Source organism: Sphaeramia orbicularis, chromosome 19, assembly GCF_902148855.1.
Source record: "Sphaeramia orbicularis chromosome 19, fSphaOr1.1, whole genome shotgun sequence".
Lineage (NCBI taxonomy): Eukaryota > Metazoa > Chordata > Actinopteri > Kurtiformes > Apogonidae > Sphaeramia > Sphaeramia orbicularis.
This window is the reverse complement of record NC_043975.1, coordinates 37,782,868-37,810,633: the sequence shown is the minus strand read 5'-3', so window position 1 is coordinate 37,810,633 and position 27,766 is coordinate 37,782,868. Positions and strand designations below refer to the sequence as shown.

The 27,766-nt window shown below is 37.9% G+C and overlaps 4 protein-coding genes across 4 annotated transcripts; 2 read left to right on the top strand and 2 right to left on the bottom strand.

Annotated features, from left to right (window-relative positions):
• Window positions 1-172: 172 nt before the first annotated feature.
• pgp (phosphoglycolate phosphatase) lies at window positions 173-3,338 on the top strand. The gene is made up of 2 exons (XM_030121627.1): window positions 173-969; window positions 2,301-3,338. The coding sequence occupies exons 1-2, from the start codon at window positions 378-380 to the stop codon at window positions 2,624-2,626; spliced, it is 918 nt and encodes a 305-aa protein (XP_029977487.1). The 5' UTR covers window positions 173-377; the 3' UTR covers window positions 2,627-3,338.
• Window positions 3,339-7,766: 4,428 nt separating this feature from the next.
• Window positions 7,767-13,073, top strand: bricd5 (BRICHOS domain containing 5). The gene is made up of 6 exons (XM_030121628.1): window positions 7,767-7,873; window positions 8,015-8,155; window positions 9,032-9,181; window positions 9,261-9,368; window positions 10,772-10,925; window positions 12,979-13,073. Exons 1-6 carry the CDS (start codon window positions 7,820-7,822, stop codon window positions 13,071-13,073), a joined length of 702 nt encoding a protein of 233 aa, XP_029977488.1. The 5' UTR covers window positions 7,767-7,819.
• Window positions 13,074-13,554: 481 nt separating this feature from the next.
• On the bottom strand, window positions 13,555-20,450 carry mlst8 (MTOR associated protein, LST8 homolog (S. cerevisiae)). Its single transcript, XM_030121626.1, has 9 exons — window positions 20,395-20,450; window positions 19,913-20,086; window positions 18,088-18,139; window positions 17,808-17,970; window positions 15,930-16,005; window positions 15,648-15,800; window positions 15,422-15,546; window positions 15,051-15,214; window positions 13,555-14,137 (listed from the first exon to the last, which is right to left on the bottom strand). Exons 2-9 carry the CDS (start codon window positions 20,039-20,041, stop codon window positions 14,019-14,021), a joined length of 981 nt encoding a protein of 326 aa, XP_029977486.1. The 5' UTR covers window positions 20,042-20,086; window positions 20,395-20,450; the 3' UTR covers window positions 13,555-14,018.
• Window positions 20,451-21,452: 1,002 nt separating this feature from the next.
• meiob (meiosis specific with OB-fold) lies at window positions 21,453-26,887 on the bottom strand. The gene is made up of 13 exons (XM_030163267.1): window positions 26,831-26,887; window positions 26,556-26,613; window positions 26,217-26,348; window positions 26,034-26,106; window positions 25,732-25,927; window positions 24,331-24,431; window positions 24,058-24,110; window positions 23,775-23,870; window positions 23,476-23,568; window positions 22,532-22,676; window positions 22,213-22,399; window positions 21,948-22,034; window positions 21,453-21,623 (listed from the first exon to the last, which is right to left on the bottom strand). The coding sequence occupies exons 1-13, from the start codon at window positions 26,885-26,887 to the stop codon at window positions 21,510-21,512; spliced, it is 1,392 nt and encodes a 463-aa protein (XP_030019127.1). The 3' UTR covers window positions 21,453-21,509.
• Between the last annotated feature and the right edge of the window lie 879 nt (window positions 26,888-27,766).

The following is a 27,766-nucleotide window of genomic DNA, read 5'->3' as shown; positions in this document are numbered from 1 at the left end:
ATAAAATGTTGCCATAACTATATGAGCCAAGAAAAAAATGGCACCACACTATTTTAATAAACGTTTAATATTGACAAACACAAGTGAGACGTGTAATATTCAATAACTGTAACTATAGGGAACTTTTATTGTCTTAAGTAGCGGTAGCCGGAAGTAGGCGGGGCTTGTTCACCCGTGGTTCCTGTGCCTTTAAGCCGGTGCGGAAGTAACTACTGGAAGGTCAGGTATTTCCTCAAGTGAAATTTTAACAGCACAGTTATTTAACCCAGCAGGTCGCCACAGAGCTACGGGTCCGAGTTTGTACCTACATTATCATTCAGCCGTCCAACGTGTTCTCGCTGTCTAACGGTTTAATAAGTTACACCTGATCCTCCTCAATGTCTGGGTCAAAATGCACGCGGCTGAGCGGGGCGCTGGTCAAACAACTGCTGGACTCAGTGGACAGTGTCCTGTTCGACTGTGACGGTGTGATATGGAGGGGAGACCAGGCGATCCCCGGCGCCCCACAAGTAGTAAACCTGCTCAAGGAAAAAGGCAAGAAGGTCTTCTTCGTCACTAACAACAGCACCAAGACGAGAAAGATGTACGCCGACAAAATGTCAACGCTGGGGTTCAATGTGACAGAAGAGGAGGTGTTCGGGACCGCGTACTGTTCCGCCATGTACCTGAAGACAGTCTGCAAGCTGGACGGGAAAGTCTACCTGATCGGCAGCAACGCGCTCAAGCAGGAGCTGGAGGCGGTGGGGATCCAGCAGACAGGCGTGGGACCGGACCACGTTGCCGGGAAGCAGGCCGACTGGGCCAACGTGCCCCTGGATCCGGAGGTGAAGGCGGTGCTGGTGGGTTTCGATGAACATTTCAGTTACATGAAGCTGAACAGAGCCCTGCAGTACCTGATCCAGGGCCGTCTGTTTGTGGGAACTAACAGCGACACCAGGCTGCCTCTGGAGGGGGGCAAGGCTGTGCCAGGTAAGGGATACCCGCTGCACCCACAGACACATTACAGCACCTACTGGGTGAGCTCAGTGGTGGGAGGGATGTCACCACTAACTCAAGTACTGTACTCTTTGGAGGTACATTAGCTGTTTGTGCAAGGGAAATTTACTTCCCTGTATCCCAGAGGCATAATTGCACTTTTTAATCCAGTACATTAGTTTTACACATTATGAAATGCAACATGTTAATAAAAGATAAAACACTGATTTCCAGCCTTTCTGACTGGTGTGACTGTTTGGGTCTGTGAGCTGTCAATGCCTCCAGCTGGATTTTTTTTTTTTTTTTTTTTTTTGCAAGACTTCATTACACTAAATGTTAAATGTATGCAGTATTTCATCATAAATCAAAGATTGCTTCAGATAAAAAAAACAACAACAATCATTTAAGACCCCTTTGTCATACAGGACTTTTGTTGCATTGTTACATTGTTGTGTTGATAGTTTAACTCATACAAATTTGAGTATTGCTTCCACCACTAAGAGACCTGGTGTAGAGTAGAGTCTGTCTATATTTATGCTAACATTTTGGCATCTTTTAAAGCACACATTCTCAAAACCATGACTTTGTGCTAAATACCTACACCAGACTGAATACTCTATTATACTTCCTCCTACATACACATTTAATAATAATAATAATAATAATAATAATAATAATAATAATAATAATAATGCATTTTATTTATAGGCGCCTTTCAGGATACTCAAGGTCACCATACAAAGTTGTTAAAAATAAATAAAACACAATTAAAATTACACATATAAATATATAAAACGCATAGGTTCATAAAATGGCAGCAGATAAAAGTGAAATTATGGAATTGAGTAGGCCTGTCTGAATAAATAAGTCTTAAACTGGGACACAGTTTTTTATTTAGACACCTATACATTTAAAGTCCATGAAAATGATGTAATATGTGCTTGTAAGGCTGCAGGGTTTATGGTGGTGTTTAGGGTTTATGGTGCACAAAGTGAAGTGGAGGTGGTACAATCTTGATCATGGGGACTGATACCTTCAACTGGCTGAAAGAAACACTTTACAAGTAAATGTCATATTGGTAGGATTGAAGAAAATGGCTGGTAACATACCTCATACATAAACATTTAGGAATACACAAGGTACATTTGAACTTGATCTCTATGAACAAACCAATATAAAGGGTCAACTCTACCTCACTGCTAAAATTCACAAATGAAAATGGATTTTTATCTCAGCTTTTTCCGTTTCTTCAGTTGGGTGAAACTGTGTGACGCATGGACTTGAGCTCATTCTCCTCACCATTACATCCTTGTTCCTTTCCTCAGGTACTGGGTGTTTGCTGCAGGCCGTAGAGACGGCGGCCCAACGTAAGGCGGAAACAGTGGGCAAACCCAACCACTACATGTTCGACTGTGTAGCCTCACAGTTCAGTGTGGACTCTGAACGCTGCCTGATGGTGGGCGACCGCCTGGACACAGACATCCTCTTTGGCTCCAACTGTGGTTTGAAGACCCTGCTGACCCTCACAGGGGTCAGCACTGTGGCAGACGCCGAAGCTCATCAAAAGAGCGGCTGCGCGGACAGGCAAGGGATGGTGCCTGATTATTATGTGGAGAGTATCGCAGACCTGCTTCCTGCTCTGCAGGGATGAGACTACAGGTCTATCAGGGTCCATTGTCTTCTAAAAGGGAATAAAGATCAAACATCATCTCTTAAAAAAAAAAAAAGTCACTGTTAGCGTCCGAGGCCGTTCTGCTGACAGAGGAGACAAAGACTCAAGAGACACTGTTCAGATTTTATCCACACTGTCTTCATGTACTGAATTCTTAATAACACCTGCTAATTTTAACATTATATTAAATACAGTTTATACATAAGAACAATGATTTTTTTGTTTTATTAAGCCTATGTTGGATTTTTAAGTCGTAGTTACCAGGGTGAATGTTCCTTATTTGGAAAAAACAGAGATGTGAGTGAGCTTTAAAAGCCCTTTACCCTATCTGTGACGCAACCTGCCTTAAGCAACTAAAAGGCAAACTCAAGGAGGAAATGAGCACACAGTTTGGTAAGAGGCTGCAGTTTCATCACTTCCATTATATGCTTTCAGGTTTACAGCTTTTCAATATAAATGAACAAGCAGGTAAGTCACATGAAATGCACTGGATCTCTTTAACTTGAGCTTTCTTAGTATTTGTGTACTATTACACATCAGCAGATACGTATAGATTTCATGGGACTGTAAAATGATGCACCGTTTGTCTTTTGTTGTTACTATTGAAACAGACTGACAATGTTATTCATGGTAAAGTGATATACTATATATGTGACATCCAGACTCACCCAGATGTGAAATCCAAAAAAAATTTATTCACATTAAAGTGAAAAGTACTGTACAAAAAAAGTGATCTTGTGATTATTTTAATAGAAAAAAAAAAACAAAAACTCAACCACATTCCAGCTGTTTGCCATTTCTCTCATATGGAATTGACATTCATTGTGATCAGCGTTCGCTGAGACCCTAAAAATACACCTTAATTCAATCTATTTGTATGCAAAGTCTATATTTATGAAAAAGCATACAACAGATGCAAAGGAATATAAGCCAACTTTTTTTTTTGTAAGTACTTGTATAGACTAAGAAAGGAGAAAAATGGACAGGGAGTTTTGAATTCATTATATTCTGTACTGTACCATAAGAAATTTATCTACAAAATACTGTCTCAAATGTCATGAACCATTTTTTCTGTAATTGAAATGAGAATTGAAATTGAAATTTTCTCTTTAAACTTGAACCATATGTAAGGTTATGGAGTGGAAATATGGAAACTTGTTTCACCCACACCAGGCTGCCATGTACAGCTTGGCCAAAGAAATGGACAATATTTTGTTGGACCACTTCACTTTACAGGACGTATTCACCCCGATATTGTTTATGCTGTGCCATGTTTACACAACATCACAATAAATGTCAGAATATTTAATTTCATCTTCCACTAGATCTTGAATTGATGATAGAGTGGAACAACCGTGAAATCTTCTCCATCACATCCCAGTGACTCTTAGTGGGGTTCAGGTCTGGATTCTGAGCCATGTATGAAAATGTTATGTCATGATTACTGAACCACTGTTTCACAATTTAAGCCCCCTGAATCCTAGTTTTGTCAGCTTCGAATAAGTCTGTGACACCAGGGGAAGAAACAATCCACCAATGTTCAAACCTGGTCATTGATTGATTTTTATTTTGAGCATGTGCAGAGGAAAAAAAAACAGTACAAAAGAACTTAATGAATGTGTACCATTTACAGGTGAGAGTAGTACCTATATAAACATGCACATTTACACATACATATTTATATATCTACACACACACACACACACACACACACACACACACACACACACATACATATATAAACATATACCCTATTAACCTGAAAAGGAGAAGGAGGAAGTACAACAGTATATTCAAGTATCATTGTTGACTCATTGTACATATTTTGGCTATAACTGGTGGGAGTTAAGAGGACTGCATGTTTAGATTACAATACAATAATTGAGTTTACAGGTCGTTTCAATAGGTTAGCCTAAGTCAGAATACTGAGACAGTTTTTCATTGTCCAAATACTGGAAGAACTACACAGTTCCTGCTGCTAGTGTTTTCAAGGTCTGAAAAGTGCTTAAATTTTAGTTTAAGTGCTTGAAAGTGCTATGTGTTGTGATTTATTTATTCATTTTTAATATTAAGTTTGCCAGGTTGGATGCCAAACCAAAGCTACTTACAGAGAGGTGATACATTTTGAAAAATAAAACTTCCCAGGTGTTCTCACGTCGACTCCAGGTACATTTTTATCTTAATCTCTGTGCCGGTGCAAGTGTGTCTGAAGAACACCAAGTGGCTTCCCTTTTTTAAGGATGAAACTTTGTGTTCTCCTTTAATTTCTAAACATTTTGCTATTATGAGACACAACTTTAGATATTTATAGCATAATACAATGTACATCATTGTGATAAAAAGTGAAAAAAAATCCTGAGTATATGTACTCCTGTAGATATAGATTTAACTCTAGTAATAAAGTGCTGTGCTAGAAAAATTTGAAAATGACCCTTAAAAGTGTTTGAATTTGACCTTGAAAAATGTGTACAAACCCTGAAAAAAGCACACAATGACAATACAGACGATACAGACCGATAAAGACAAGGAAAAACAGATTTAAGAACTGTTTTTTTTTTCCCAACAGCAATCACCACACTCAATACAGAAAAACACATATAATGTGCAATATGTTTTTTAAGGAATCAGTGCAATAACAGAATGGTTGCTCATGTGTTAGTGATGGGTTTCTGGTTGTGTTTCTCTATTTTTACCTATTTATTCTACCCAAACCTTTTATTTAGCTGCGTTTATTTGTATTTTTGTAGGTTTTATGTATGATGTACAGATTGGTGGCACTTCTAATTTTGTTGTATGTCTTACAATGACAAATAAAGATATACTATTCCATATTCAATTCTTTTATCATATATATATTTTTTCTTTTTTCTTTAACCTTTTTTTAACCAGATAAAATCCCATTGAGATCCAGATCTCTTTTACAAGTGCGACCTGGCCAAGAGGTCAAGCAGGACACACCATACCAAAATGAAAACAGGTTAGAAGATTGGTGATAATAATAATAATAATAATAATAATAATAATAATAATAATAATAATAATAATAATAATAATAAAAACAGGCAACAATTTAGAAATAAAACAGAATAACATGAGTTTTACAAAATGTTTAAAGTGTGATGTAGTTTAGGTCACCAGCAAGTTTTTGAAGTGCAAGATCTGGTTGAGGTCAGCAATCAGTTTAAAAACAAAGGCACTGTCCAAAGGATTCTCACTGTCTTGTTAGTAAAAAGGTACGAACAACTTGTAGTGAGATGAGTTGTGGTATTTTCAGCTCCAGTTGAAGAGTATTCCAGATAGAGGGCGCGGCAAAACTGAAAGCTTGCTTCCCCATTTCAGTTCAAACCCTGGGAACATTCAAATAATAAATATCACACGTCACATATAATGAGATGGTCACTATTTTGGTTATTGTGACTTTGTATGGCATAAATATGACATATTATCATGTCATAGAGTAGGTGTGTGAAACAGGCTTCCATATATAGATGATGCATACACCCAAGAAAGGTTTTGTTTTGACCAAGTTCAGTCAGTACCACATAATCTAAATTTCCCATTTCTGTGGGTTTGTGTCTTCGTGGGGATTAGATTAAATGATACTCTTTGTACCCTGATGGTAGTGTTTTGTTTTTTGTTTATTTGTTTATTCTTTATTGAGGATCCCCATTAGCCAATGCACAAACGCCAGGCTAGTCTTCCTGGGGTCTTCTAAACAAAAAGCTTCAGGATGCAAAATCACGATACACAAATCCAGTTACAATACATACAGAGGTGCAGTTACAGTAAAAAGAAAGGAGAGGAAGAAAAGAAACGAGAGAGAAAAAAATAAAACAATTCTCAAAATGGTAACATAAAAAGACTAGTAACTCTCAAGCCTGAATAGTGACTTTACATGTTTTTAAAATTCTTTCTTACTTGAAATGTTTCTAATATTTAAAGGAAGAATGTTCCATAAAGAAATAGCTCTATATACAACAGTGCTTTTCATAAATTAGTTTTTGGCCATGGTAATGTAAGTGGACCTTGAGTTGAGGCTCTTGTACTGTAGTGATGAACATCAGAGTTATATCCAGTTTGATTAGCAAGAGCTTTAGAATGCTTGGTGTAAATAATGTTGCAAATAAATAACAATAAACTGGTAAATAACCTTTGAATAACCTTCGGCCATCTGAGACAAATGTACAGTGGAATATGAACAAAGACAGTGTTTTGCTTATTCTAATGGGTTCGCTCTAAGAAAAGTTTTCTGTTTAGCGCGTTGGTAGGCAGCTAACATAGAGGGCTGAAATGTTAGCTGCTTACTGAGGACTTTTATTTTTCCATCAGAGTTAATGACTGATTTCTTATGTTCTGGCTCTGATTTGGTTTTGTTATTGTGACTTGACTTTAAAAGCTTTTCTAAGTACAAATCAGAAGCTTTCTCTCCCTGTGAATTTGCGGGCCATCATCTGATGTGTATCTCTGCTGCTGAAGTACTTCTTCACATGCACATGCTCATGGGTGGACTAGGTTTTTTTTAGATGTGGGGGATTGCTCATTTGAGCTTTAGCGAAACCACATGAGGTGCTTCAGACAAACCCTGAACTTAAGTCTTGAGAGTTACTGTGAGTGAACATGGCAACCTTTTCCTCTGGTAAAGTCACCTTGGGTTGTCGTCGGCTGGATGCAGCAGCAGTCACAACTGCTTATCACCTCTCACCTGATGAGAGAAACTTTCCACGCTGCGCCTGCCTCACCTCTTTGTCCATTGTCTGGGCTTGGAGTGGTGGCCAGTTGCTCTAATGTTTGTGTGTGTTTGAGTTGGAGGGGGGGCAGGGTCAATGGAAAGATGGATGATGTTAGAGGAAGAAATGCAGGAAGACAAAACTTGAAAAATTACTTTGACAGAGATTTGTGTGAAGTGGGTGACTGATATGGGGGCTGTAGTGGAAGAAGGAAGAGAAGGAGGGAGACAGGGATGAAAAGACAGGAGGAGGAGGAGGTGGTGGTGGTGGTGGCGGTAGTGATGGTGGGTGGGTATGTGGGGATGGGGTGGGCGTTGGTCTGAAGGGACAAAGACAGGCTAGTCAGGTGTATTGAGTCTCAGTCAGCACTGGTCATGAACACAGCTCCATGCCGGTAGCTGTGAGAAGGGAGCAGACCGAGTGAGGAGACGCCACGGGACACAGGATGGTGAGGTGTTGGCAACATGCAGAAAACGATTCGGAGGATGTACAGTGCACGGTAAGAAGATGACTTTTAAGAGAACAGGGTTTACATCTTTTCTTATAGGCAAATCAGACGTAGCTCAAAGTACAAATCTCAGCATCTAGTCAGTATTTCTCCCCAGTCTTGACAGTGTGAGTGATGGTAACATCTTTTCAGGATGGGGGCCCTGCTGCGTCCCCACAGCAGTCCCGCTTCCCACACAAGGTGTTCTGGGCCAGCCTCTCAGCCTCTCTGCTCCTGATCATCATCACTCTCAGTTTGACAGGGCACTTTGGGCTGTCACAGCCCCGCTCTCAGGTAGGACACCCACCTCTGGAACTGAGCATTGGTAAAACTATGGTGATACAATGATACAGGAGTTGTCATTCAATATTCTGCAATACTGTTAGGAAGGGGATATAAAGCTAGTTGTAAGAGTAATTTTAGGCAGTCTGTTTAAAGAATTACATCCCATTGATGGATAGATTTGGATACTTTTTTGTAGCTGTAGGGACTTTGAATTCAACACACACTGAACTGTCTACCACAAATATTTACATATAATAACACAATATAGGAATTTATCAGTCTTTTTTTACCCTTGCACATACTGTCCGAGACCTTCACCTCCTCTGTTATCCCACTCATGAAGTTTTGGTTAACTGCTGCTGGAGCTTCTGAACATCTGTTCTTTGTGTGGACCCCTAATCCTTCTACTGTTTATAACCTTAACCCTAAGCCAGGGTTAGGGATAGGTTTGAGCCACGTTTAAAGAGATGTAGCTTTCTGCTGTTAGGACGCTGGACAAGACAAGTAGGAAAAAAAAAAAAAGTAGTGTGAGATACTCCCTGGTAAAATGTCCAAATAAAAGAGGATACACAAGCAAAGGTGTTAGAAAAATGGGCAATGATGACTGGGAGTAGAGTTGGTGTCAGCTGCTGCCTTATCGGTACAGACAGCTGCCTGTCAGCCAGCTGAGCCCATTAAAAAAAAAAAGCAAAAAAATAAATAAAATAAAATAAAAAATAAAATAAAGTGATGTAGCTTAGGGTTTGTTTCAGCCACATGTTAAACACAGAACAAATAAGGGGTTCCTTTCCAAGTCTAATCCATGCATATTGACCTTATACTTTTCATAGCTGTAACTCTAGGTTTCCAGGTTTCCTTTTTTGACACTAATTTCACTTTCTGTAGTCTTTACAGATTGTCCGAATCACAGCTCCAGATCAGAGTGGGGTTCTGATCAACCAGTCAGCCGTTGTGGATGAGCAGAACAACCTGGTGACTTTTTCTGTGACTTCAACAGCCAATCAGACGTCCACTGTGCTTTTTGACATCAGACATGTGAGTAAAGGTGGTTTCCTTGCTACATTTCCAGTGCTTCACCTGTCTTTTCTGACCTCTGACCTGATGTCCGTCACAGGGTCTGATATGTTATAAGCCAGTGGACACTGAGAGCTGTTTCTTGCGAAAGATGGAGCAGTTCGACTACGACAACGTACGCTCCCTCCTCGATGAATCAACACACAAGGTAACAGTCAGTGACATTTCAGCAGGGTGATGTTATGTTTCCCTCCATTCACTATATTCAGGAAATATGAGACCATGTGGCTCAACAACATGATGCACATGAGCAAATTAAGAAAAAGAAAGTTGCCCTTTAAGCTCTGCCAGACATTTCTAAAGTCACGGTCTTGCTAATGTGTGACCTGGCATTTCTGGCAGTGATTTCTGACTCTTTACCCCCCCAAAGGCGTTGCACCACTGATCCAGGACTTGCTGGCTCTATTGGCTTTGCATGACCCACTAGCCATTCAGTACAAAGAACAGGGTGAAGCATGTATAGAGGGTCTTGAAGAAACCTCCCTGTCAGTGTGCCTGGCTCCACTGCTTTCACTCTCTCACTCTGTTTCGCCTCCACGACTGAATTCCTCAGCACATCTGATCCTTCCAGCCCCCTCTGCATGCACGGGATCTTCTTACAGGAGCCTACGGCAGCCTTGGACAGGGCACAATGACTGCTCTGTGTGAGGGCTTTTTAGCTTTTAAGACTCCTTCTGTTGGATTAAAAACAGTCTGATGCATTGGTTAGTCAGGGACAGGGCTTGTGTGTACTATATCTGCTTGGCTGCAAATACCATGACTGCACAAGGACAGGGATTTTTAATACTGAGCTTAATAGATGAATACTCTTGATAATTGTGAACTGAGCCCAGTCACCTTCAGGTATGATTTGTGTGGGACTATCTGGTTCCTAACAGTATTAGCGGTGAATGGCGATGGCTGTTGTGTAAATAGAGACTGTAGATGCGATGTGGGAAGATGTGATGTGGAAGTAAACTGAGAAGAGGTTCTGTTCCTCTGTCTTATCATCTTTTTTTGTACAATACCTAATTTTCAAACACAACTGTTGACTATGAGTTCCTGTGTGGGGTGTCACATATCTCATACGGGTCCTCAGTATTCAGAAGTATCCATCGATTGTGGTCTTTTAATCTCTGATCACTGGGGTTGTTCCTTATGGATGGAGAGTAGATGATTTGGTTTGTCCCTCTGCAGCACTGAAGCACAATGGTCTTCTTGGTCTTTTCCAGCAGAGGATAACTGGCTGTTACGTGAGCCACTCAGCCGTAACAGTAGTTTAAGTGGTTCACTATCAGAGCCAATCACAGTAGTAAGTGATGCAATTACACACCCCCTTTGTGTCGAATGAGAGTATAAATGTGCAACCTTTTCGACCCCATCAGTATAGATGTTGCCGTAATAGCAGCTTGAGTTTCACCTCCACTTTTTGTTTTCCTCATCATATCTCTGCTGGTTTGGCTACAGGTTATTCATATTACCTTGAGGCTGTGATTAGAATATGATTTCTCACACTTATTGAATGACTGAGGCTGAGGGGCTCCTTTTCTATTTTGTGGATATTGTCACCAGCAGGGTCAGTTCCAGTTATCCGGGAATGAGACTCAGAGGCAGACAGAGTTCCTGGGGGTTCTGGCAGCCACTCAAGTGAACATTTCCACCCTGGAACAGCCACTCCAGGATCTGTGTCAGGACAGGTCTGTCCACTGGACCAGGAAAGCAGAGGGTGAGCACAGCCATAACTGGTCTACCCACCTACTGAAAATCAAAACAGTGACAGATCCAAGGTGTGACTGAGTTGTATAAAGGTGGTGACATTTCAGATGAAAGTCTCAAATTGTTCAGTACCTTAAATATCAAAGTATGAATGATCACACTGTACACCAGAAAAGTTTGGGATTTACTCATCAGTAGGGGTGTGTATTGGCAAGAATCTGGCGATACCATACAAATCACAATATCATGATACGATAAATCACGATATATCATGACACTGTTAAAAAGGCAATTTTTTGTTTCTTTTTTTTTTAAATGATTATTTCCTTGAAGAACTGAATTGCACCAGAAATTTGCACAAATACTAAACACATTTTTATTTGATCAGAACAGGATCTAATGCTGTATCACAAAATTTTCCTCTGTTTTACAGACATTACAGTTTAAGATCCTGTTCAAATGTTCATATTCTATTGGTTCATAACTAACATCATAACATATTTTTGTGCAATCCCAAGAAAGGAACTAACATTATTTAATAAGAGTGTTAAATTATAATAAATAAAATATAAACAAAAAGAAAAACAAAAAAAACAAACAAAAATGAACCTCCACAATATCTGCATTTGAATAAATACCTAAAAATATCGATACGGTATTGTGAAATGAAATATTGCGATATATTGCAGAACCGATATTTTCTTACACCCCTACTCATCAGTGCCTACAGAGATTGTACCAAAGGATTGATTTTCACGAGGAAAGTGGAAGGTCCATGAAGCAGTAATGTGGCTGAAACTTAACCCCAATCTGACATACAGTGACCTTTCCACTGCTGCAGTGTGTCAGTGTCAGACATTTCATGTAGCAGCCTACATACACACAATTTCCCTCATGTAGAATAGGCACAAAGAAAACTGGGATAATGCTAACCTTTATTTTACCAGAAAAAGAATACTTTTTTTTTTTTTTTTTAAATCATGGAATCTTAGCATGGACTGGAAAAAAAACAAAAGACTTGACATAAGGAAAAACAACTTGTGACAGAAAATATTCAGAAAGACAGGCAGAAAAGGAGTTCAACATTTGTGAGTTGCAATAAAGCTGTTATGTACTAGGCCCATAAAAGCAGTTAACAGAAACAACACATGTACTCTTTAATAAGTACAGAAAAAAAAAAAAACGTGACAGATAAATGCACCCACTTTTAGTGTTTATGTACAAAATTCCAGACTGGTAATGGCAACAGGTCAAAGGATATTACATTTACCTTCAGATAATGATTGAAATATATTCTAGAATGACATTTGTGAGGCTAAATTGCAAATATAAAAAAAATATGTTTTGTAGGAAAATGTATCATTGCTTTATACAATTTCTGACCACACTGATGTCAGTCAAAACCTTTGGAAATGAATATTTTGATGGACTGAGCAACACACACATTAGCAAAATCTGTTTGTTAACCCAAACTTAAATACAGTCCAAAATAAACTAATAGGTCAGATACATATAATGTATAACTGAACTGTTTAATAGTAGATATAAGGACTATCCCACTGGCTAAACTAGCTGGATAGCTAGCTAGCTAGTTGACAGTAACTATCTATAGCTGGTTAATTTGTATGGGAAAAAAGTGATTGGGTTATTTTTATGACTGGTTTACATAGATAGTGTAAGAAATATCCATTTTAGCCATACATTTCATACCAATATAAAAAACATGAATGACAATATTCCAAATTAGGACTTAACTTTTGTTTGCTCCTACAAATATAACATCATAAATTACAGCTAAATGGTTATTATATGTTTAGATTTCCAGAGGGTTTAATACCAGTAATATTATTTCATTTTTTTTCTTGTTTTAAAGTTTATTCATGTACAACTGCCAAGGCAAATGATGCATGAAAGCATTTAATATAAAATATGCTTAAGCAGACATAAGGTTTGAGTAATAAATAGAAGCAGATCTGAGTCAATGGTCTTTTTTTTTTTTTGTATTTATACTGTGTTCACTAGAACAGTTTATTATTTCTTTACAAGCCTTTTTTTCTCCTCAGGTCCAGGGAAAGAGAGGCTGGTCTACTTCTGCATCGACATCTGCTTTCCCAGTAACATCTGTGTGTCTGTGTGTTTCTACTACCTGCCAGAGTGACTGTGTATTCTCCTTCCCCCCACTCCCACAAAAGATCAGGGAAACAAAGTTATCTTTTCAGCTCCCCTCTACGAGAAAAAAATAGAATAAAAGCCAGTTTGTGACTGTTTCCTTTGTGCCATACAGCAGCCTGTAAACCACCAAAAGCAGCCAACTCATCCAGTGCATTTCCATGCTTCCGAGAGAGAAGAGATGGAGACAGGCTGTCACGGTTATCGCCAAAGCCCCATCGTCACTCCCTTCATGAGTAATACCCTCTCTGGTGGCACACTTCAGAGATTACAGAAGAAAGGTCCCCTTATTGTACATGCCACTAATTGTATTTCCTGTAACCCTCTGCTGCAGTGTAATTATGTGTAATCGGTCCTTTTTGCAGTGTTTTGATCTGTCCAATAAAAGACGGTTGGTGTAGTCGGGGCCCATTTTTACTCATTAGACTGAAAAAGATTTCAGGAACAGCAAGGACTTGTTTAAATCACAATTCAGTGGTCCACACATGAGGTCTTTACTGTGGAGTCTGTTTATGTACATTGTTTCTCTCAACTGTTACTGATCAGTCACAGGCACACTTTGATTTGGCTTATTAAATCAAATATATAAATCCCATATTTGAGATCAGTTACATTGCAAGTAAATAATGTGGTCCTTTCAATACAGCTTTTAACAACCCTCCTCTTCTGAACAAAATTAGTAATATCAACAGGAGAAAACAGCACTGCAGGGATGTAGGAACATAAAACGTAGATTCATGACAATAGTCAGGAGCAACTTTCACTCATGCACATTTGACAGTCAGACATGCACTTGTAGGGAATTCAGTGTCTTGTGCGGGAAATCTCCAGAGTTTTTCCTGTCCATATGCTGTCGTTTCCTGTACATGTTCCTGTTGTCATATACTGTTGCCTATCAACATTTGCAGTCTCTTATGTTTTTAAATACATCTGCTCAGCCCAGCACACTGTCATTGAAGGCCAGACACACCACAGCCTTCTGGTGGCCGCTGTACTCTCTCTTGATCTCTCCAGTCTCCACACACCACAGGCGAGCCAGATTATCTGAGGAGGCTGCAAAAGAAAAACAAGAGTCAATCAGAACCTAATCTAACATGGTTTTTCTACAAATTTCAATAACTTCAACGAGATGTTAAAACATCTTTTACAGATCATTGTGAAAGAAATTCCGCTTATATTTCACTTTTACATGTACACTAGCAAAAAAAGTAGAGGACACGGAGGATAACCTAGCCCCATGTACTACGCACCTCTTTGTCTTTATGCCTGAAGTTGTTATTTTTTTCTTGCACAAAATGTTACAGACTTCAAATTGATAAATAACAACACACTTCAACTAGGTACTAAATGCACTGTTCTCAAAACAAATCTTATTGAACTTGCATTTACAAATGCAAAGCATCAGTGAGAGAATTAAATATTAACCCTCCTGTGCACTGTGCAGATTTGAGGATATTGGTTTCAGTTTCATTCCAGCATGATATTCTTCTCCCCCAAAAAAGACAAACTTCAAAGTGACGCTAAATCAAGAATCTGACCTTGATCGGCTCTAAATGTAAAGTGTCATGAGATGACTTTTGTTATGATTTGGTGCCATATGAATAAAATTTGATTTGATCAAAATTTAATAAAACTTCAGAAAAGCAATGTTAATGTAACATCTGTTAAAAAAAATTTTGGCTTAAAATTCTGATTATTGGACTTAATGGACCTGTTTATTTTAGCTGCTTTTATTCATATTTTTTATAGTAGGTTTTATATATGATGTACAGATTGGATCACACTTTTAATTTTGTTGTACTTGTTACAATAACAATAAAAATATTCTATTCTATTCTATTCTATTCTATTCTATTTAAAAGAACCCATAGAAGTCCTGTCTTAGCCTTTAAAATATTAGGTCATGGTATTTCTTTAGGATGTAAGAAATACGGTGTAAATTCTTTGCTAGTGGTGAAATACTGACCGGTTACAATATACTGGGAGTCTCCTGAGAAGGCACAGTCCCACATCCAGCCCCTGGATGTCTCTCCAGGATTGTTGCTCTTGATACTCAGCTCTGTCATTAGAGCGAAATTGGACGTCCTCCAGATCTTACAGGTCTGATCAGCTGAACAGGTGGCTAACAGACTGGAAATGATAAAAAAAGTCAATTCCATTGGAAAGTCAGCTTCTCTGCTTACTCAGAGGTGACATTCCAGCTCATTTGGATGAGCTATTTCTAGCTTAACTTCAGAGCTGGCATTCTTCAAACCTAGTATTCACTACATCTTTCATCCATTGACCCTCCGGAGAGGTTACAGTCATGACTATAGCATGCAATATAAACACACTCACGTGGAATCAGGGCTGAACTTGCATCGGAGGGAATAGCGTTTGTGTGCGGGGATCTTAGTCTTGGGAATGAGCTGAGTCACCTCGTCACCGATGCCTCCAGCAAGATTCCAGACGTAACAGTTTCCCTGTTGAGGCCAATACAGAAGATTATGAACAAAATAACCTTCAGTCAAACACACCAAACATGTTCCCAGATGCACTTTTTCCAGAGTGTTTGACTACTGACCGAGCTGTTCACTGCCGCCATGTAACTGGCATCTGGGTCAATATGCACTGAGTTGATTGACACCTCTGGCTCAGGAATCAGCTGTTCATTGTGGTCGGTTTTTAGATCCCAGATATGAATCACCCCACTCTGGTCTCCAACAATGAGCTCTGCCTGAAAAATCACACAAATATACATATATATATATATATATATATATATATATATATATATATAGGGTTTACTAATATATGAAGTGCTACACCTTAATTTAACACAGCATGGTAAGCCTTATTGCCTCACCTGGTTTGGATGCAGACACACACAGTTAATTGGAGCATTGACCTGGAAGATTCTCTGACACTGCAGATTTCTTGACCTATAAGAATGAGTAGGGTTTAGGAAAGCAACAATCCATTATTACGCTTCTTAGTACATCGTTATAAAGATTTCTGTTAGTCCGTTAGTCTTTCCGTGATTACACACCTGAATCAATCCCCTCTTGGTGAACAACTTCAAAGTGTACTCTATCACAAGCAATCCATTTGTTTACATACCAAAACGAAAATTAAACCAAACCGTCAATCGGGCTTTTTCGGAATTCCATGCAGCTGCAGTAGCAAGAAGCAATGAAGCCATTTCCATGTTTGTTGCTGCTGCAGCCATACTGCAGCTGCGTGGAATTCTGAAAAAGTGCGAGTGATGGTTTGGTTTGGTATGTAAACAAATGGATAGCTTGTGATGGAGTACACTTTGAAGTTGTTCACCATGAGAGGAGTGATTCAGGTGCGTAATCATGGAAAGACTAACAGAATTATGACACTTAGGTTATCATTCGGGTTTTACAAATTTGATGAAAAATTGGTGACAAATGTCTTACACAGCTTTAATCTGCACAGTACACCAAAGAAGTTTCTCTTTCTGTCAAACTTGTCAGGAGGCTCATCATCTAACTCTACCCTTATAATATAGGTTGTTGCTAATATAACCAAGGGTTATGAAGTCTGCTTATAACTACTACTTATGAGAGTTATAAAAAAGACTATGCATTCTGTTTTTTGATTTACTTAGGTGTCATCTACCACAGAAATTCCTCTACTCGTAATTCACAATAAAAACTGCAGATATATGGTGCACAAAACTAAAATTTCCTCATGACATTTCACAAAGTAACTCAATAAAATTCCTTACAACTGAAAGTCTCTAAATCTTTGGTGATAGGCATGTGATGACTAGAAAGTGTTTTCTCCTCTAGCCAAAACATGTGGCCATTAGATTGTGTTAAAGACATGCTGGATGGATGTCCTCTGGTTTAGTCAAAGTCAGTCAGCTTTATTGTAAGTTTTTGCCATATGTACATCACATAGAGAATACTGAAATTACAAAACTCTTAAGGCCCCATGGTGCAAAATGAACATAGAAAAAAAAAGGAAAATAAATAAATAAATAAATAGGATACCATGAATGATTAGGGGCAGCGGAGATAAGAGGGTAGTTTTAAGGTGAAGTTAGATTAAAATAGCCATAAAATGTCATTACAAAAGCAGTGAAGGATGACAACACACACATAGTAGATAACTGTATTGTGGAGTCTCACAAATGCCCCAAAGTATTCTGATTGTTTGATTGATCAACTGACTAATTCATCTACTACTTCTTTAGTATTTCAGAAGAAATTTCAAAGGCTGAAAAAACAAGTAACATGCCATTTTGGAAGAATGTCCGTAGCACAAGACTTCAGTGGCAATTACAAAATACTCTTGATATATAATATAAAACACCTGATAGAAATACTTAGTTAAACAAAAATAAAAATTCAATGTTTTATTAAAGGATCTCCAACAAATATTTCTATCTGAGATCGTGGTTACATTTACTTTGTGATATAATCCCTGATTTCATTTACTTAAGGTGTAGTCAGCACCTATTACCAGACTGTTTTAACATAATAGCAATTTTCTTCTATCCTAAAATTATTCTGGTGTTTGTTAGGTATTATTTTTAACCAGTTGAAGGTGTTGGTACCTATACATATTGCCTTGTGATCAGGATGGTACCACCTCTGCTTTATGTTGAACCAGGAAAACTCCTAGTATTGATACCAGCCTAGAATTTCATAAATGATGCATTGCTAAACAGGGATTGTGTTTGGCTTGTCAAACACAGAGTCCTTCACACTACCTCAGGTCCCAAATTCGAGCCATGCAGTCTTCTCCTCCTGTGTACATCCAACGTCCATCTTCATGAAAGCCCACAGATGTAATGTTCTTGCTAACTCCGTCATAGTTGATGACTGGGTTGGGGTTGTTGGAGTTCAGGTCATACATGCGGATATGCTGATACCCTGAAAAAGCAGATTGGGAACACACTAATAAAACCAAAAATAAAATATCATATACAGTACATAAAATGGCAGGAATGTTACAGATGAGCAAAAGGTGGGTGGAAAATATGAACCAACCTGCTGCTGCAATCATACTTCTGTCAGGGGTGACCTCAAGTGAATTTACTTGCTATAGGTGAATGTTAAGGAAATGCATGAGGAACATGGTATAAAATGTATAATCAAGCTCATACCTATGTGGACAGGGATATAAGTTAGACTATTTTAACCCCTTATTTAAGGCAGTCACTATGTACATTTATGTAAACACAAGTATTCCACTATCATTGGTCTACAAGTAAAATGTCTCCAAAATAATAGTGACAATTTACCAAGTTTGAGTCACTAATGAAGTTGGCTATAGTTTCCAAAATACAGTCTTGGGTTAAAATGTAAAATTCTGAAAATTAATGTGAGACTGAGTTTTACTCAAAAGGAATATTTGTCTCAGAGCTACCACATCTACTTCAAAACACTGTCTGCATGTTACAATACATTCACTTTCCAGGTTCTTTGTAGTGGAAAAATTGTAGACCAGTGTTCTTATTCTGAATATAACAATAATAGTAATTTGACAGGCGTTTCGTAACATAGCTCATTCTGTTTGGATATTCTGAGATTGATGCCTTTGGATATATGGTTGTAATTCCTAAATAGTTCATGCAAAATTATTGACACAACCCTTAAAATTAACAATCTATACACATTTTGGATATTTCATTTTAAATTAACTTGAAAACAATGTCGCTGCCAGTTGTTAATTACGAATTATGGATGGCTTTTAGGGTACATACTAAAAGTTGTGATCATTCGTGTGCACTTCGGAGGCAGTGTTTTCTGTTTCCTTTATTGGAGAGATGTCATGTAAACTTGTCAAAAACGTTTATTACATTGTACGTATGTAAAATATACCTTTCAGTTGTCAATACAGTCATAATATGTTTGTTGCTATTGGTTTTTTCAGCTTCCGTGAGCGCAACTACTTTGACTACGTTGACTGTATGACTGAATATATCTTATTGAAAAATCTAACAAAAAAATAAAAAGTTCATATGTCAATATACATCTAGAAAATTTTCTTAGTGTCACATGGATCGATGTATAATTTGGAATTTGAAGTGACAGTAACATATGATATCATGTACGTTATAACAATTAACATGGTTAAAACTGAATATATATTATTGCGAAATCAAACATAAAAATAAAAAGACTTTATATGTGACAAGATAACAAGATAACTCTTCAATAAAGGGAAGAGAAAACACTGCCTACGAGATACTCACAAGTGAAATGTGCCAAGTTTTATAGAACAGTACACACTGTGGGCACAAATAAGTCTCACTTTTGTCTTAACGTATAAAGACCTAAACATCCATCAACGACCAACATCATCTACTGACCCACTAATCCGATCAATCCATGTAAGTAATTGGTGTAAAACACAGTCATCTTTTCATAATCATCAGATATGACCCATTTGGACATTCAGAGGCTCCGTAGTGAATGTGGAAACACCGTCAACTTTTACAACATTGATTCACCAGTAAAACCTGTAGAGTTTGATAAATGACAGTGGATGAACACACTTGGATGTTGTATTTTACAAAAAAAAAAAAAAGTCACGCTTTCTTCAGTTTTTTCCGTTTTTGATAAAATAACTCAACTTTACTCTGAGCTTTTATGAATATCTACATGACGAGTAAATTAAACATAGGAAAATACCTGATTTATACTTAAAAATGTAAAATACAGAGCATAATATTAGAATAAATAGAGATAAATCAGTCAAGAAAGGTTAAAAACGAGAATAATTCATTTGGGAGCTTGAACAGAAGTAGCACTGGGTCTTTATGGGTTAAATTAATTAACTTGTCACAGTAGGGTGTCAGAGTAAGGATACGGAATCCTGATGCTGGACTGTCCTGGTGCAGATCCCGCTGTGGGCCTGCCAGAAGCGGACCGTGTGGTCATATCCAGCCGTGGCCAGAATGACCGGGTCGCTGCCCACCGTCCCCTGGTTCACATTCATGCCTGACTGCTGGGTGTCACCGCTCAGCTCCACTCATGTATGACCCTGTACAGGAATGTATTACGGGTTACTTGTTGTTGTTGTTGTCCATTAGACGACAATAGACGCCTTTTAACAAACACACATCCGAAGCATACGTTAGTATTATGTACCAAAACAAATAGTGCTTTTGAGTTAACCTCTGTGCTATAGGTTAACGGTAGCAGCACAGATTAGCAACAATAAGCAACACACAGAATTACTGTTACTGTGCAAGATAATATCGAACTATTATTACTGTATTACAATTCACAAAAAAGTCGTGTACTTTTTGAATAATATAGTAAAACCTCGACATTGTAAGTTTTGTTTACCTCAAACCAGCTAATGCTTTCCTTGTCCAACTCGGTCCGTCACAGTAATATGTTCCACAGAAACAAATGACCGTGATTCAAGAGTTCCGTAACGATAATCAGTGCAACGTCGCCCCCTATTGACCACGTTCATGACCCTCCATTGTAAAACACTAGATGGTAAATTTGTTTCAACACATAAGGAAACAAATCAAAACAAAAGCACTTGATTGTAATCGTCAGTGAACTGAAATGTAGATACTGTTTTATCCATTCTATGCCATCCTAATTCTGTTGTAGTGATTAGTATTATTTTGTCTGTTACTATTTATAGAGCAAGAGTCATGATTTATATTGTGACCCCAGGGTTCCAACAGGTTTCTACAAGTTAAATTCAAGACTGTTTAAGAGAACTTAGGACAGAATTTAATGCCCATTTTACAGCCTATTTCACAGCCATACTGGCAAAAAAATTTGACTCAGAACTTAGGAAAACACCATGAAAGTGGGCTGCAAAGTTAGTGATAACTGATTCCTAATTTCAGTATAAATTGTCAAGTTGGAATGGGAGTCAGCTAGCATTACTGTCTTTGCAGCTTGGACATTTAACAGACACATTTAAACACAATACAGCCAACAAGTTTATGGCAACATAAATTAGGATCTCCTATATCATAATTTTATCATAATATCTTTTTAATATGTTTTTAAGGTATTAAATGCAGATTTGTAAATTCACGACTTTAAAGACTTTCTAAGACCCCGCGGGACCCTTGGACCCCTTAAAAAGTTTCACAAAGGTGTGTCAAATCATTCTTTAATATTCACAAGTTAGTTTATTGATAATTTGACCTACCATATGTGTTTAAAACATATTATTAATATCTTGTAGCAGAACAGTGCAGTTATATTAAAGTTAAATAAATAACAGAGATCTGAACCAGCACAACAAAACAGCAGTTATAAATAAAGTTAAATAAATAATTTCCTTGCATAAATAATACAAACAATTCCCATTTTAAATAACATTTCAAAACACTTAATGAAACACAAAGCCCACATCTAGAGGAAAACAAGTGATGAAGAGCAGCAGTCACAGTCGCTTTCCATCTCAGTCTGTGTGTGTGTGTGGAAGATCACAGGCGCTGCTGCAGGGCCGACATGTGCTGCTTCACCTCCCCTGGATCTGCCAAGGAACAGGCCAGGACCACCACTCTGATCTTAGTCCGCATCGTGTTTGATGGGAGGATCTGGAAAGATAATAATAATAATAATAATAATAATACATCAGTTTTATATAGCGCTTTTCTAAGTACTCAAAGACGCTTTACAAAAAACAACCAAGTGACAAACATACATCCAACGGTTAAACAGATACAAAGTTAATGTTAAATGGTAATCGAAGAACAAATACAGAGACAAATACTGATAAAAGAAAAACACACAAAAGAAGGTATGTGAGAGTGGAGGAGGTTGGTTCAGTTTTCGAATGATGATCTGAAGATAACAGCTATTTAGCACAGGGATTTCCTTTACTAGTTAATACACAAAGTGAGCACTGAATAAATAGCTACCTTAACGTAGATTTTGCATCTTTCCAAAAGAAATTTCCACTTCATTGTTGTACGCTCATCATCAGTCAACCTGGTAAACTCCTCTGTCTGCCACAGATGAAAACAAGAAGCATTTTTTAATTCTTCAGATTAGTTATAGTTTCCTCTGCTTTTTACAGACTTTGGTTTAATACATTCAGATAACAGCAGATATCTTCTATGTCTCTTAAATTCTTCAGTAATTAAACACTGAGGCTACAGCATTATTGGTGAAAGTGGAACTGACTGTGCAGCCCAGTGTTTTCTCTGCCACTGGGCTTTTGAGACTGCAGGTGTGCAATGTGCCGGTGTGATCTGTGAAGTCCACCAGCAGGTCAAAGGCTGTGGTGGATGAAAAACCCTGATCCCTCCCCTGACACAACGGGTTGGAGCAGCTTTGCATTTCCTCAGTCACTAGAAATTTACACCTGGTGCTGAGACAGAAGAAGATACAGTCTGATGGAAGGGCTGTTTATGTTGTGTCTAGATTAGAGATTATATTCCATTCAGCATCATGTTCAAAAAACATTACTGGTAATGCATCTACTTTCTCTGTGTAAACTTACCATCGTGTTCTGATTACTTTTGAAACAGAGGAGTCGAGGTCTAATTTGGAGATGAAGCTGTATGTGATTCCAAAGAAGACGTCCTGGTCGTCCTGAGCCTTCTGCTTCAGCTGGCTCACTGTGTACACGTCGGTGATGGACTCAACTGCAGAAACACAAATCACATTCTGGTCAAATTATTTAAACTTAAGCCAAGTGACAGAGTCCAACTATAAACCACAATGTCCCTGGTTTGAAATTATGGTTCAGAGAAATCTCTTGCATGTCATTCCCCATCTCTACCCTCATCTCCTGTGACCTCTCTATCAAAGTATCAGTGTGTGTTTCTTGGTAACATCTAGTGGTAAAATTGCAGATTACAACCAAATGAAAACCGCACCATCTTCTCCTATGGTGGCTGCAAATGAATGTAAAAGGCCCTAGTTAGAGCTGGTGTTTGTGTTGTCCTTTCTTGGCTTATTGGTTAAGAGAAAATCAACCCTGGTCCACACTTAAACCTAGCTGGAACGCAAATGCAACATAAGCCACAAAATGACAGAAAGACCCCTGTGATGTGCAAAAATATACTGGAATCAGCTCTATAGATAACAGAGTCTTATTTTCACATGGTTACACACTATGAAAACATAATTATGAATATTACCACTGTTCAATTGTACAGTTGATGAAAACCTACAGTGAAATAATCAATTTAAGTTTTTGTTTAAATAATCCTTTAGTTTTAAGAAATTTAACTGTACATTAGAGTAGATTAGACTTTATTGATCCCACAACAGGGAAATTCAGTGGTCAAGGGAGCAACAACATAAAGTAAAAGAAAAAAAGTGCATACATAAACATAGTGTACAAGACAAACAATATAAAAATAGAAATAACAGTAGTAAGTAATAAAAAACTCTATTGACTATATACATATTTACCACTGAATCTTTATAATAACATACCAGGAACATCTTCTGTTTTTTCATCTTCGTCCAAACCTCCAGTCTCAGATACCTCTTTAGCGTAGCTGAACAGCAGGCTGGCTTCTCTGGTATCTAAGAACAAATTAGGATTGACTTGGACAGCAACAAAAAGCGCGGCTCAGTGGAAATATTCTGCCCACATAGCAGGAAGATGATGTTTTCTTTTTACATTGTATATTGTGGCAGGTTGGTTGGTTTCCTAGAAAAAAAGCTTTTCAGTCTTTTACAGACAGTTATATCAGGTCCTATGTTGGTAAACGTTACTGAGATTTCCTTACCAGGATTGACAGTGATAATGGTTTTCGAGTTAACGGTGGCCGTCATGCCATTGCGAAAGCTGTCGAAGTTAATCTTGGCATCAGCTATGAAGAGCACTTTGAATGGAGAATAAAAGTTAAAACAACAGTAAGATATCTTAAACACAAACATAAAGTCACATCTCAAATATCCCCTTCCTTGCTTCTCTTTAGCATCATGTGTTAATAGGACACGACAGGCAAGAATAACAGTAAAATAAAGATTCATTTTGTGGCGGAGAATGAGCAGCAGCTGTTAACCTACCCGTCTCCTTAGGTATCAATGTTTGTATAAGCTGAATGGTCTCTCTGTCCCAGCTGTGAGTGAAACAGAGGTCAGGGAGTAACTCGGGGGAGAACGGAGTGAAAATCAAACACACATGGACTTCACAAGCCTTGATATCACCAAAGTAAATTTGTGGTAACCTAAAGATACGCTGTGGTGGTCCAAAGGGCAATAAGATGGAATATGGCACAAAAGCAACAACAGTAATAAAACTTTATTCCTTTTTCAAATGAATAAATGACCGTGACAGACCAGACGAGGGGGAAGGATGGCACAGAGTCATCAAAGAGCTTCACTTCCAGCCTCTGCCCTTTACGTCCGTCTGAAGTGGTGAACTGCTTCAACTCTCCAATCTGAAAACGTAAACAGAGTCATCTGAAGTTCGATCATATCTTCCTTTCCTTAAGAAAAAAAAAAAAAAAAAAATCAAAAATGCAGTGACATTAAGTGCATGATCTGGCCTCTGTCTGAACTCTGATCCATGTCTTTAAGGCCATTATGGTGAGTCGGTTTGTTCCAGGCAAACTTGCATACCGCCATGTAACCACAGACAGAACGGACACATTGTAGTGCATTAGGCAATTTAACAGATAAGTACAGTATAAAAATTCTGACATGTTTGATTTTAATCTTTAACTCAAGGAGTATTTGTTAAACATCTAGACTCTTTGTCAAAAATGTCCCACTCCATGCTTATCGCACTTCACATTGACAGTTTTCTCTGAATTTTCAAAGGTTGGCTTTCATAATGTCACCACAGTTTAACAAGCTTTCTTTTCTTGTTAATGTTGTTTTTGAGTTGAGGAAAATTTAACAGCCTATTTTCCACTATAGTTAGGTTTACTGTGGAGACAAAGACAGCTCAAAAACCACCATCTAATGGCTGGAAAATATACTGTGGTTTATTCCTGTGGAGTAAATGATTATTAAAACTTTATGTTAATATTTAGCTTTCACAATAACAATTGCACATTTCTTTTTGAGGAAAAAAGCCTCTCAAAACAAGTACAGCAGTATCCTAGTATTTGCATGATCAGATAAAATCTTAAAGGATTTTTTTTTAGATTCCACCCACCCACCTGGAAACATAAACTATGAAACATCTTCTACAGTCTATTTTAATCCATTAAGTTCCATATGTTTGTCTATCATTAAGTTCTTAACATGTATGTTAACATTGCTCACTTTCCACTTTTAACTTACCTCAAGTATGTTGATTGCTAGTTTTGTTATTACTGTTTCACTTTTCCACTAAGACATGCATAGTAAGGAATTATTGGAAATGTAGGAAATCATTAAGAGAGGTGGTAATGTAGTAAACCCAGCAGAGGGAAACTGTTTAACTCAGTTAAAATACTAACAAGTCCAATTCTGAAAAAGACTCTGGCTTTAAACCTTTATGTTATATTTTTGACGTCATCAGGTAAGAACCCCCCCCACCCCAGATTATGACAATCCTGTGGCAGCTGTGCTTACTGTGATATTTTGACTCAAGTTTTTCACAGTGGTATGAAATTTTACCAAATGCTTCTATCTTTATATTAAAAAATAGATGAATATTTTGATTTGGACAGAAGAAAGATGCAAAGCAAGGGGTGTATTATCAAATTCTGTTTTTTTCCCTTCTCTGCCTCTAACTTTAAAATGTCCTACCCATCTTACTGCAGCCAGAATATTTATTACTGAGCCATTCAGTTTCTGCCCATTAGCCACTATGTCTCCTAGAGAATAAAAGTCCCTGGAGTCTTTCACTGGTAGGTGGATCAGTGGCAGCATCCTGTCAACAGTGTCCATTTCTGCGCACACATACACCTGGGAATGAGCCTCCATCACCATCAGTCTGTAGAGGCTGACACAACAAATATGGTTCATAATGACATCCTCTTCACATAATTTTTTGCACATTAAATCAGTTTTCCTGAGAATGAAACAGAAAAAGAAAAACTTTTTACTACCTTGGTGTTTCAGGAGAGAACTTGTCTGCTTTCTCTGGGTCTTTGCTGGCAACTAGTGGATTTTGAATGTTGACTGTAAAAAATGATATGAAACAAAGCTGCAATTTAAAGCTCTGTTGCACAAACAATTCAAAACTACAATATTAATCCTATTTCTAAGAGGCTTGAGAAAGACTTCTTCACCACAGTCCCCAATATTGAAGCTGCTGGACAACCCGTTGATGTATCCACTGTTTCCCCAGGCTGTCACATTGATGAAGAAGTTAGGTGAGTCCCTAATGGTGAAGCCAAAAGTATATCTATCTACACCGATATCTGAAATTCAAGGTGTAAGATAAATTAGTGTTGAAGACAAAAATGGAGGAAAGACAAAACTCAAACAATTTAAAGCCATCTAGCTACCATGAGAGGGTGCTGCTGTTCAACACTGAGATGCAACACCGTTACAAGACTTTCTATTATTTATTGAAACTAGAAGCAGTACTGTAAAAATAAAAAATATATATATATATTGACACTAACTTTTTCTATCAGGAAAGCTTCTGACATCACTTTTTCCAATGACGACCCCAGCCACCTTCTGAAACATTCAACAATGCACAGATTGGACACATAGGACTGCAGGCACTTCAAACTTTACAAAGCAAATGGGTAAGAATCCCAAACCCCCCAAAACACATTTTGTGCTACCAGTGCCGCCAACAGTTTCTGACAATTAGGTTCATACTGTTTTGTCTAAAACAGTAAGAGACATTAAATTACTTGCGGATAATTAGATGTAAATGCTTTGAACTCACCGGATGACAGAAGTTGGGATGCAGTTCTGAGATGGAAATGCAGGTCTGAGCAGCCATTTAGCTCTATTATAACCCAAACCCTATACAACTCCAATCACTGTAATTATGAAAGAGACATTAAACAGGCTGGGATTTCACTTACAAAGCATATAACACTAAGAATAAAAGCAGCTTTTTTTTTTTTTTTTTTTTTTTTTTTTTTTTTTTTTTACTGGTTTAGCATTTAGCTCGTCAACAATTAAGCTAATAACATAATAATAAAAAAAGAGCCGCTACCTAGTGTCCAATAAATGTCCAAATATACAAAGTAGACAGTATTTCTTGGTGTTTCTATCCGTTTCTTCAGGTCAAGACTGACTAAATCAGTTGACCGTAAGATACTTTAAAAATACTTTTGATGTTTTAATCCCATATATTCTTTCCTGTGTACCTTTTTATGTCAGATATTTGGATGTTTTCGTTTTTTTGGCGGCACGGCTTTTGCACGCGACAATATCCGAATGAGATGAGACATTCACGTTTACTCGGAAATATCATATTCAAAGTAGTGAACCCGACAGTCAGACACCACCACCACCACCCCCACCACAGAATTAAACAACCTCCCACAAAAGTACATTTTGTCAATAATCTGCGACACAAGCAGCTTTTTTGTTATCTCACATAGAAAGAACGTCAGGAAAAGGATATGGATCAAAATCAAGTGAATTTAATCGACTATTTCACTGTCTATGGTATTTAAAGTTTATGTTGTTTATTAGCCTCCTCCATACCGGTATATTTCAAAGGGAAACATTGCACTTTCTAATCCACCACATATAATTTAATAGCAAGCTTTTAGACGCACCACACTGATAAGGATGAAACCAATGGTTTTTCAACCACATGGTTTCAACATAGACCTGGACTAGTTCATGTGAGATCTGAGAAATAGTC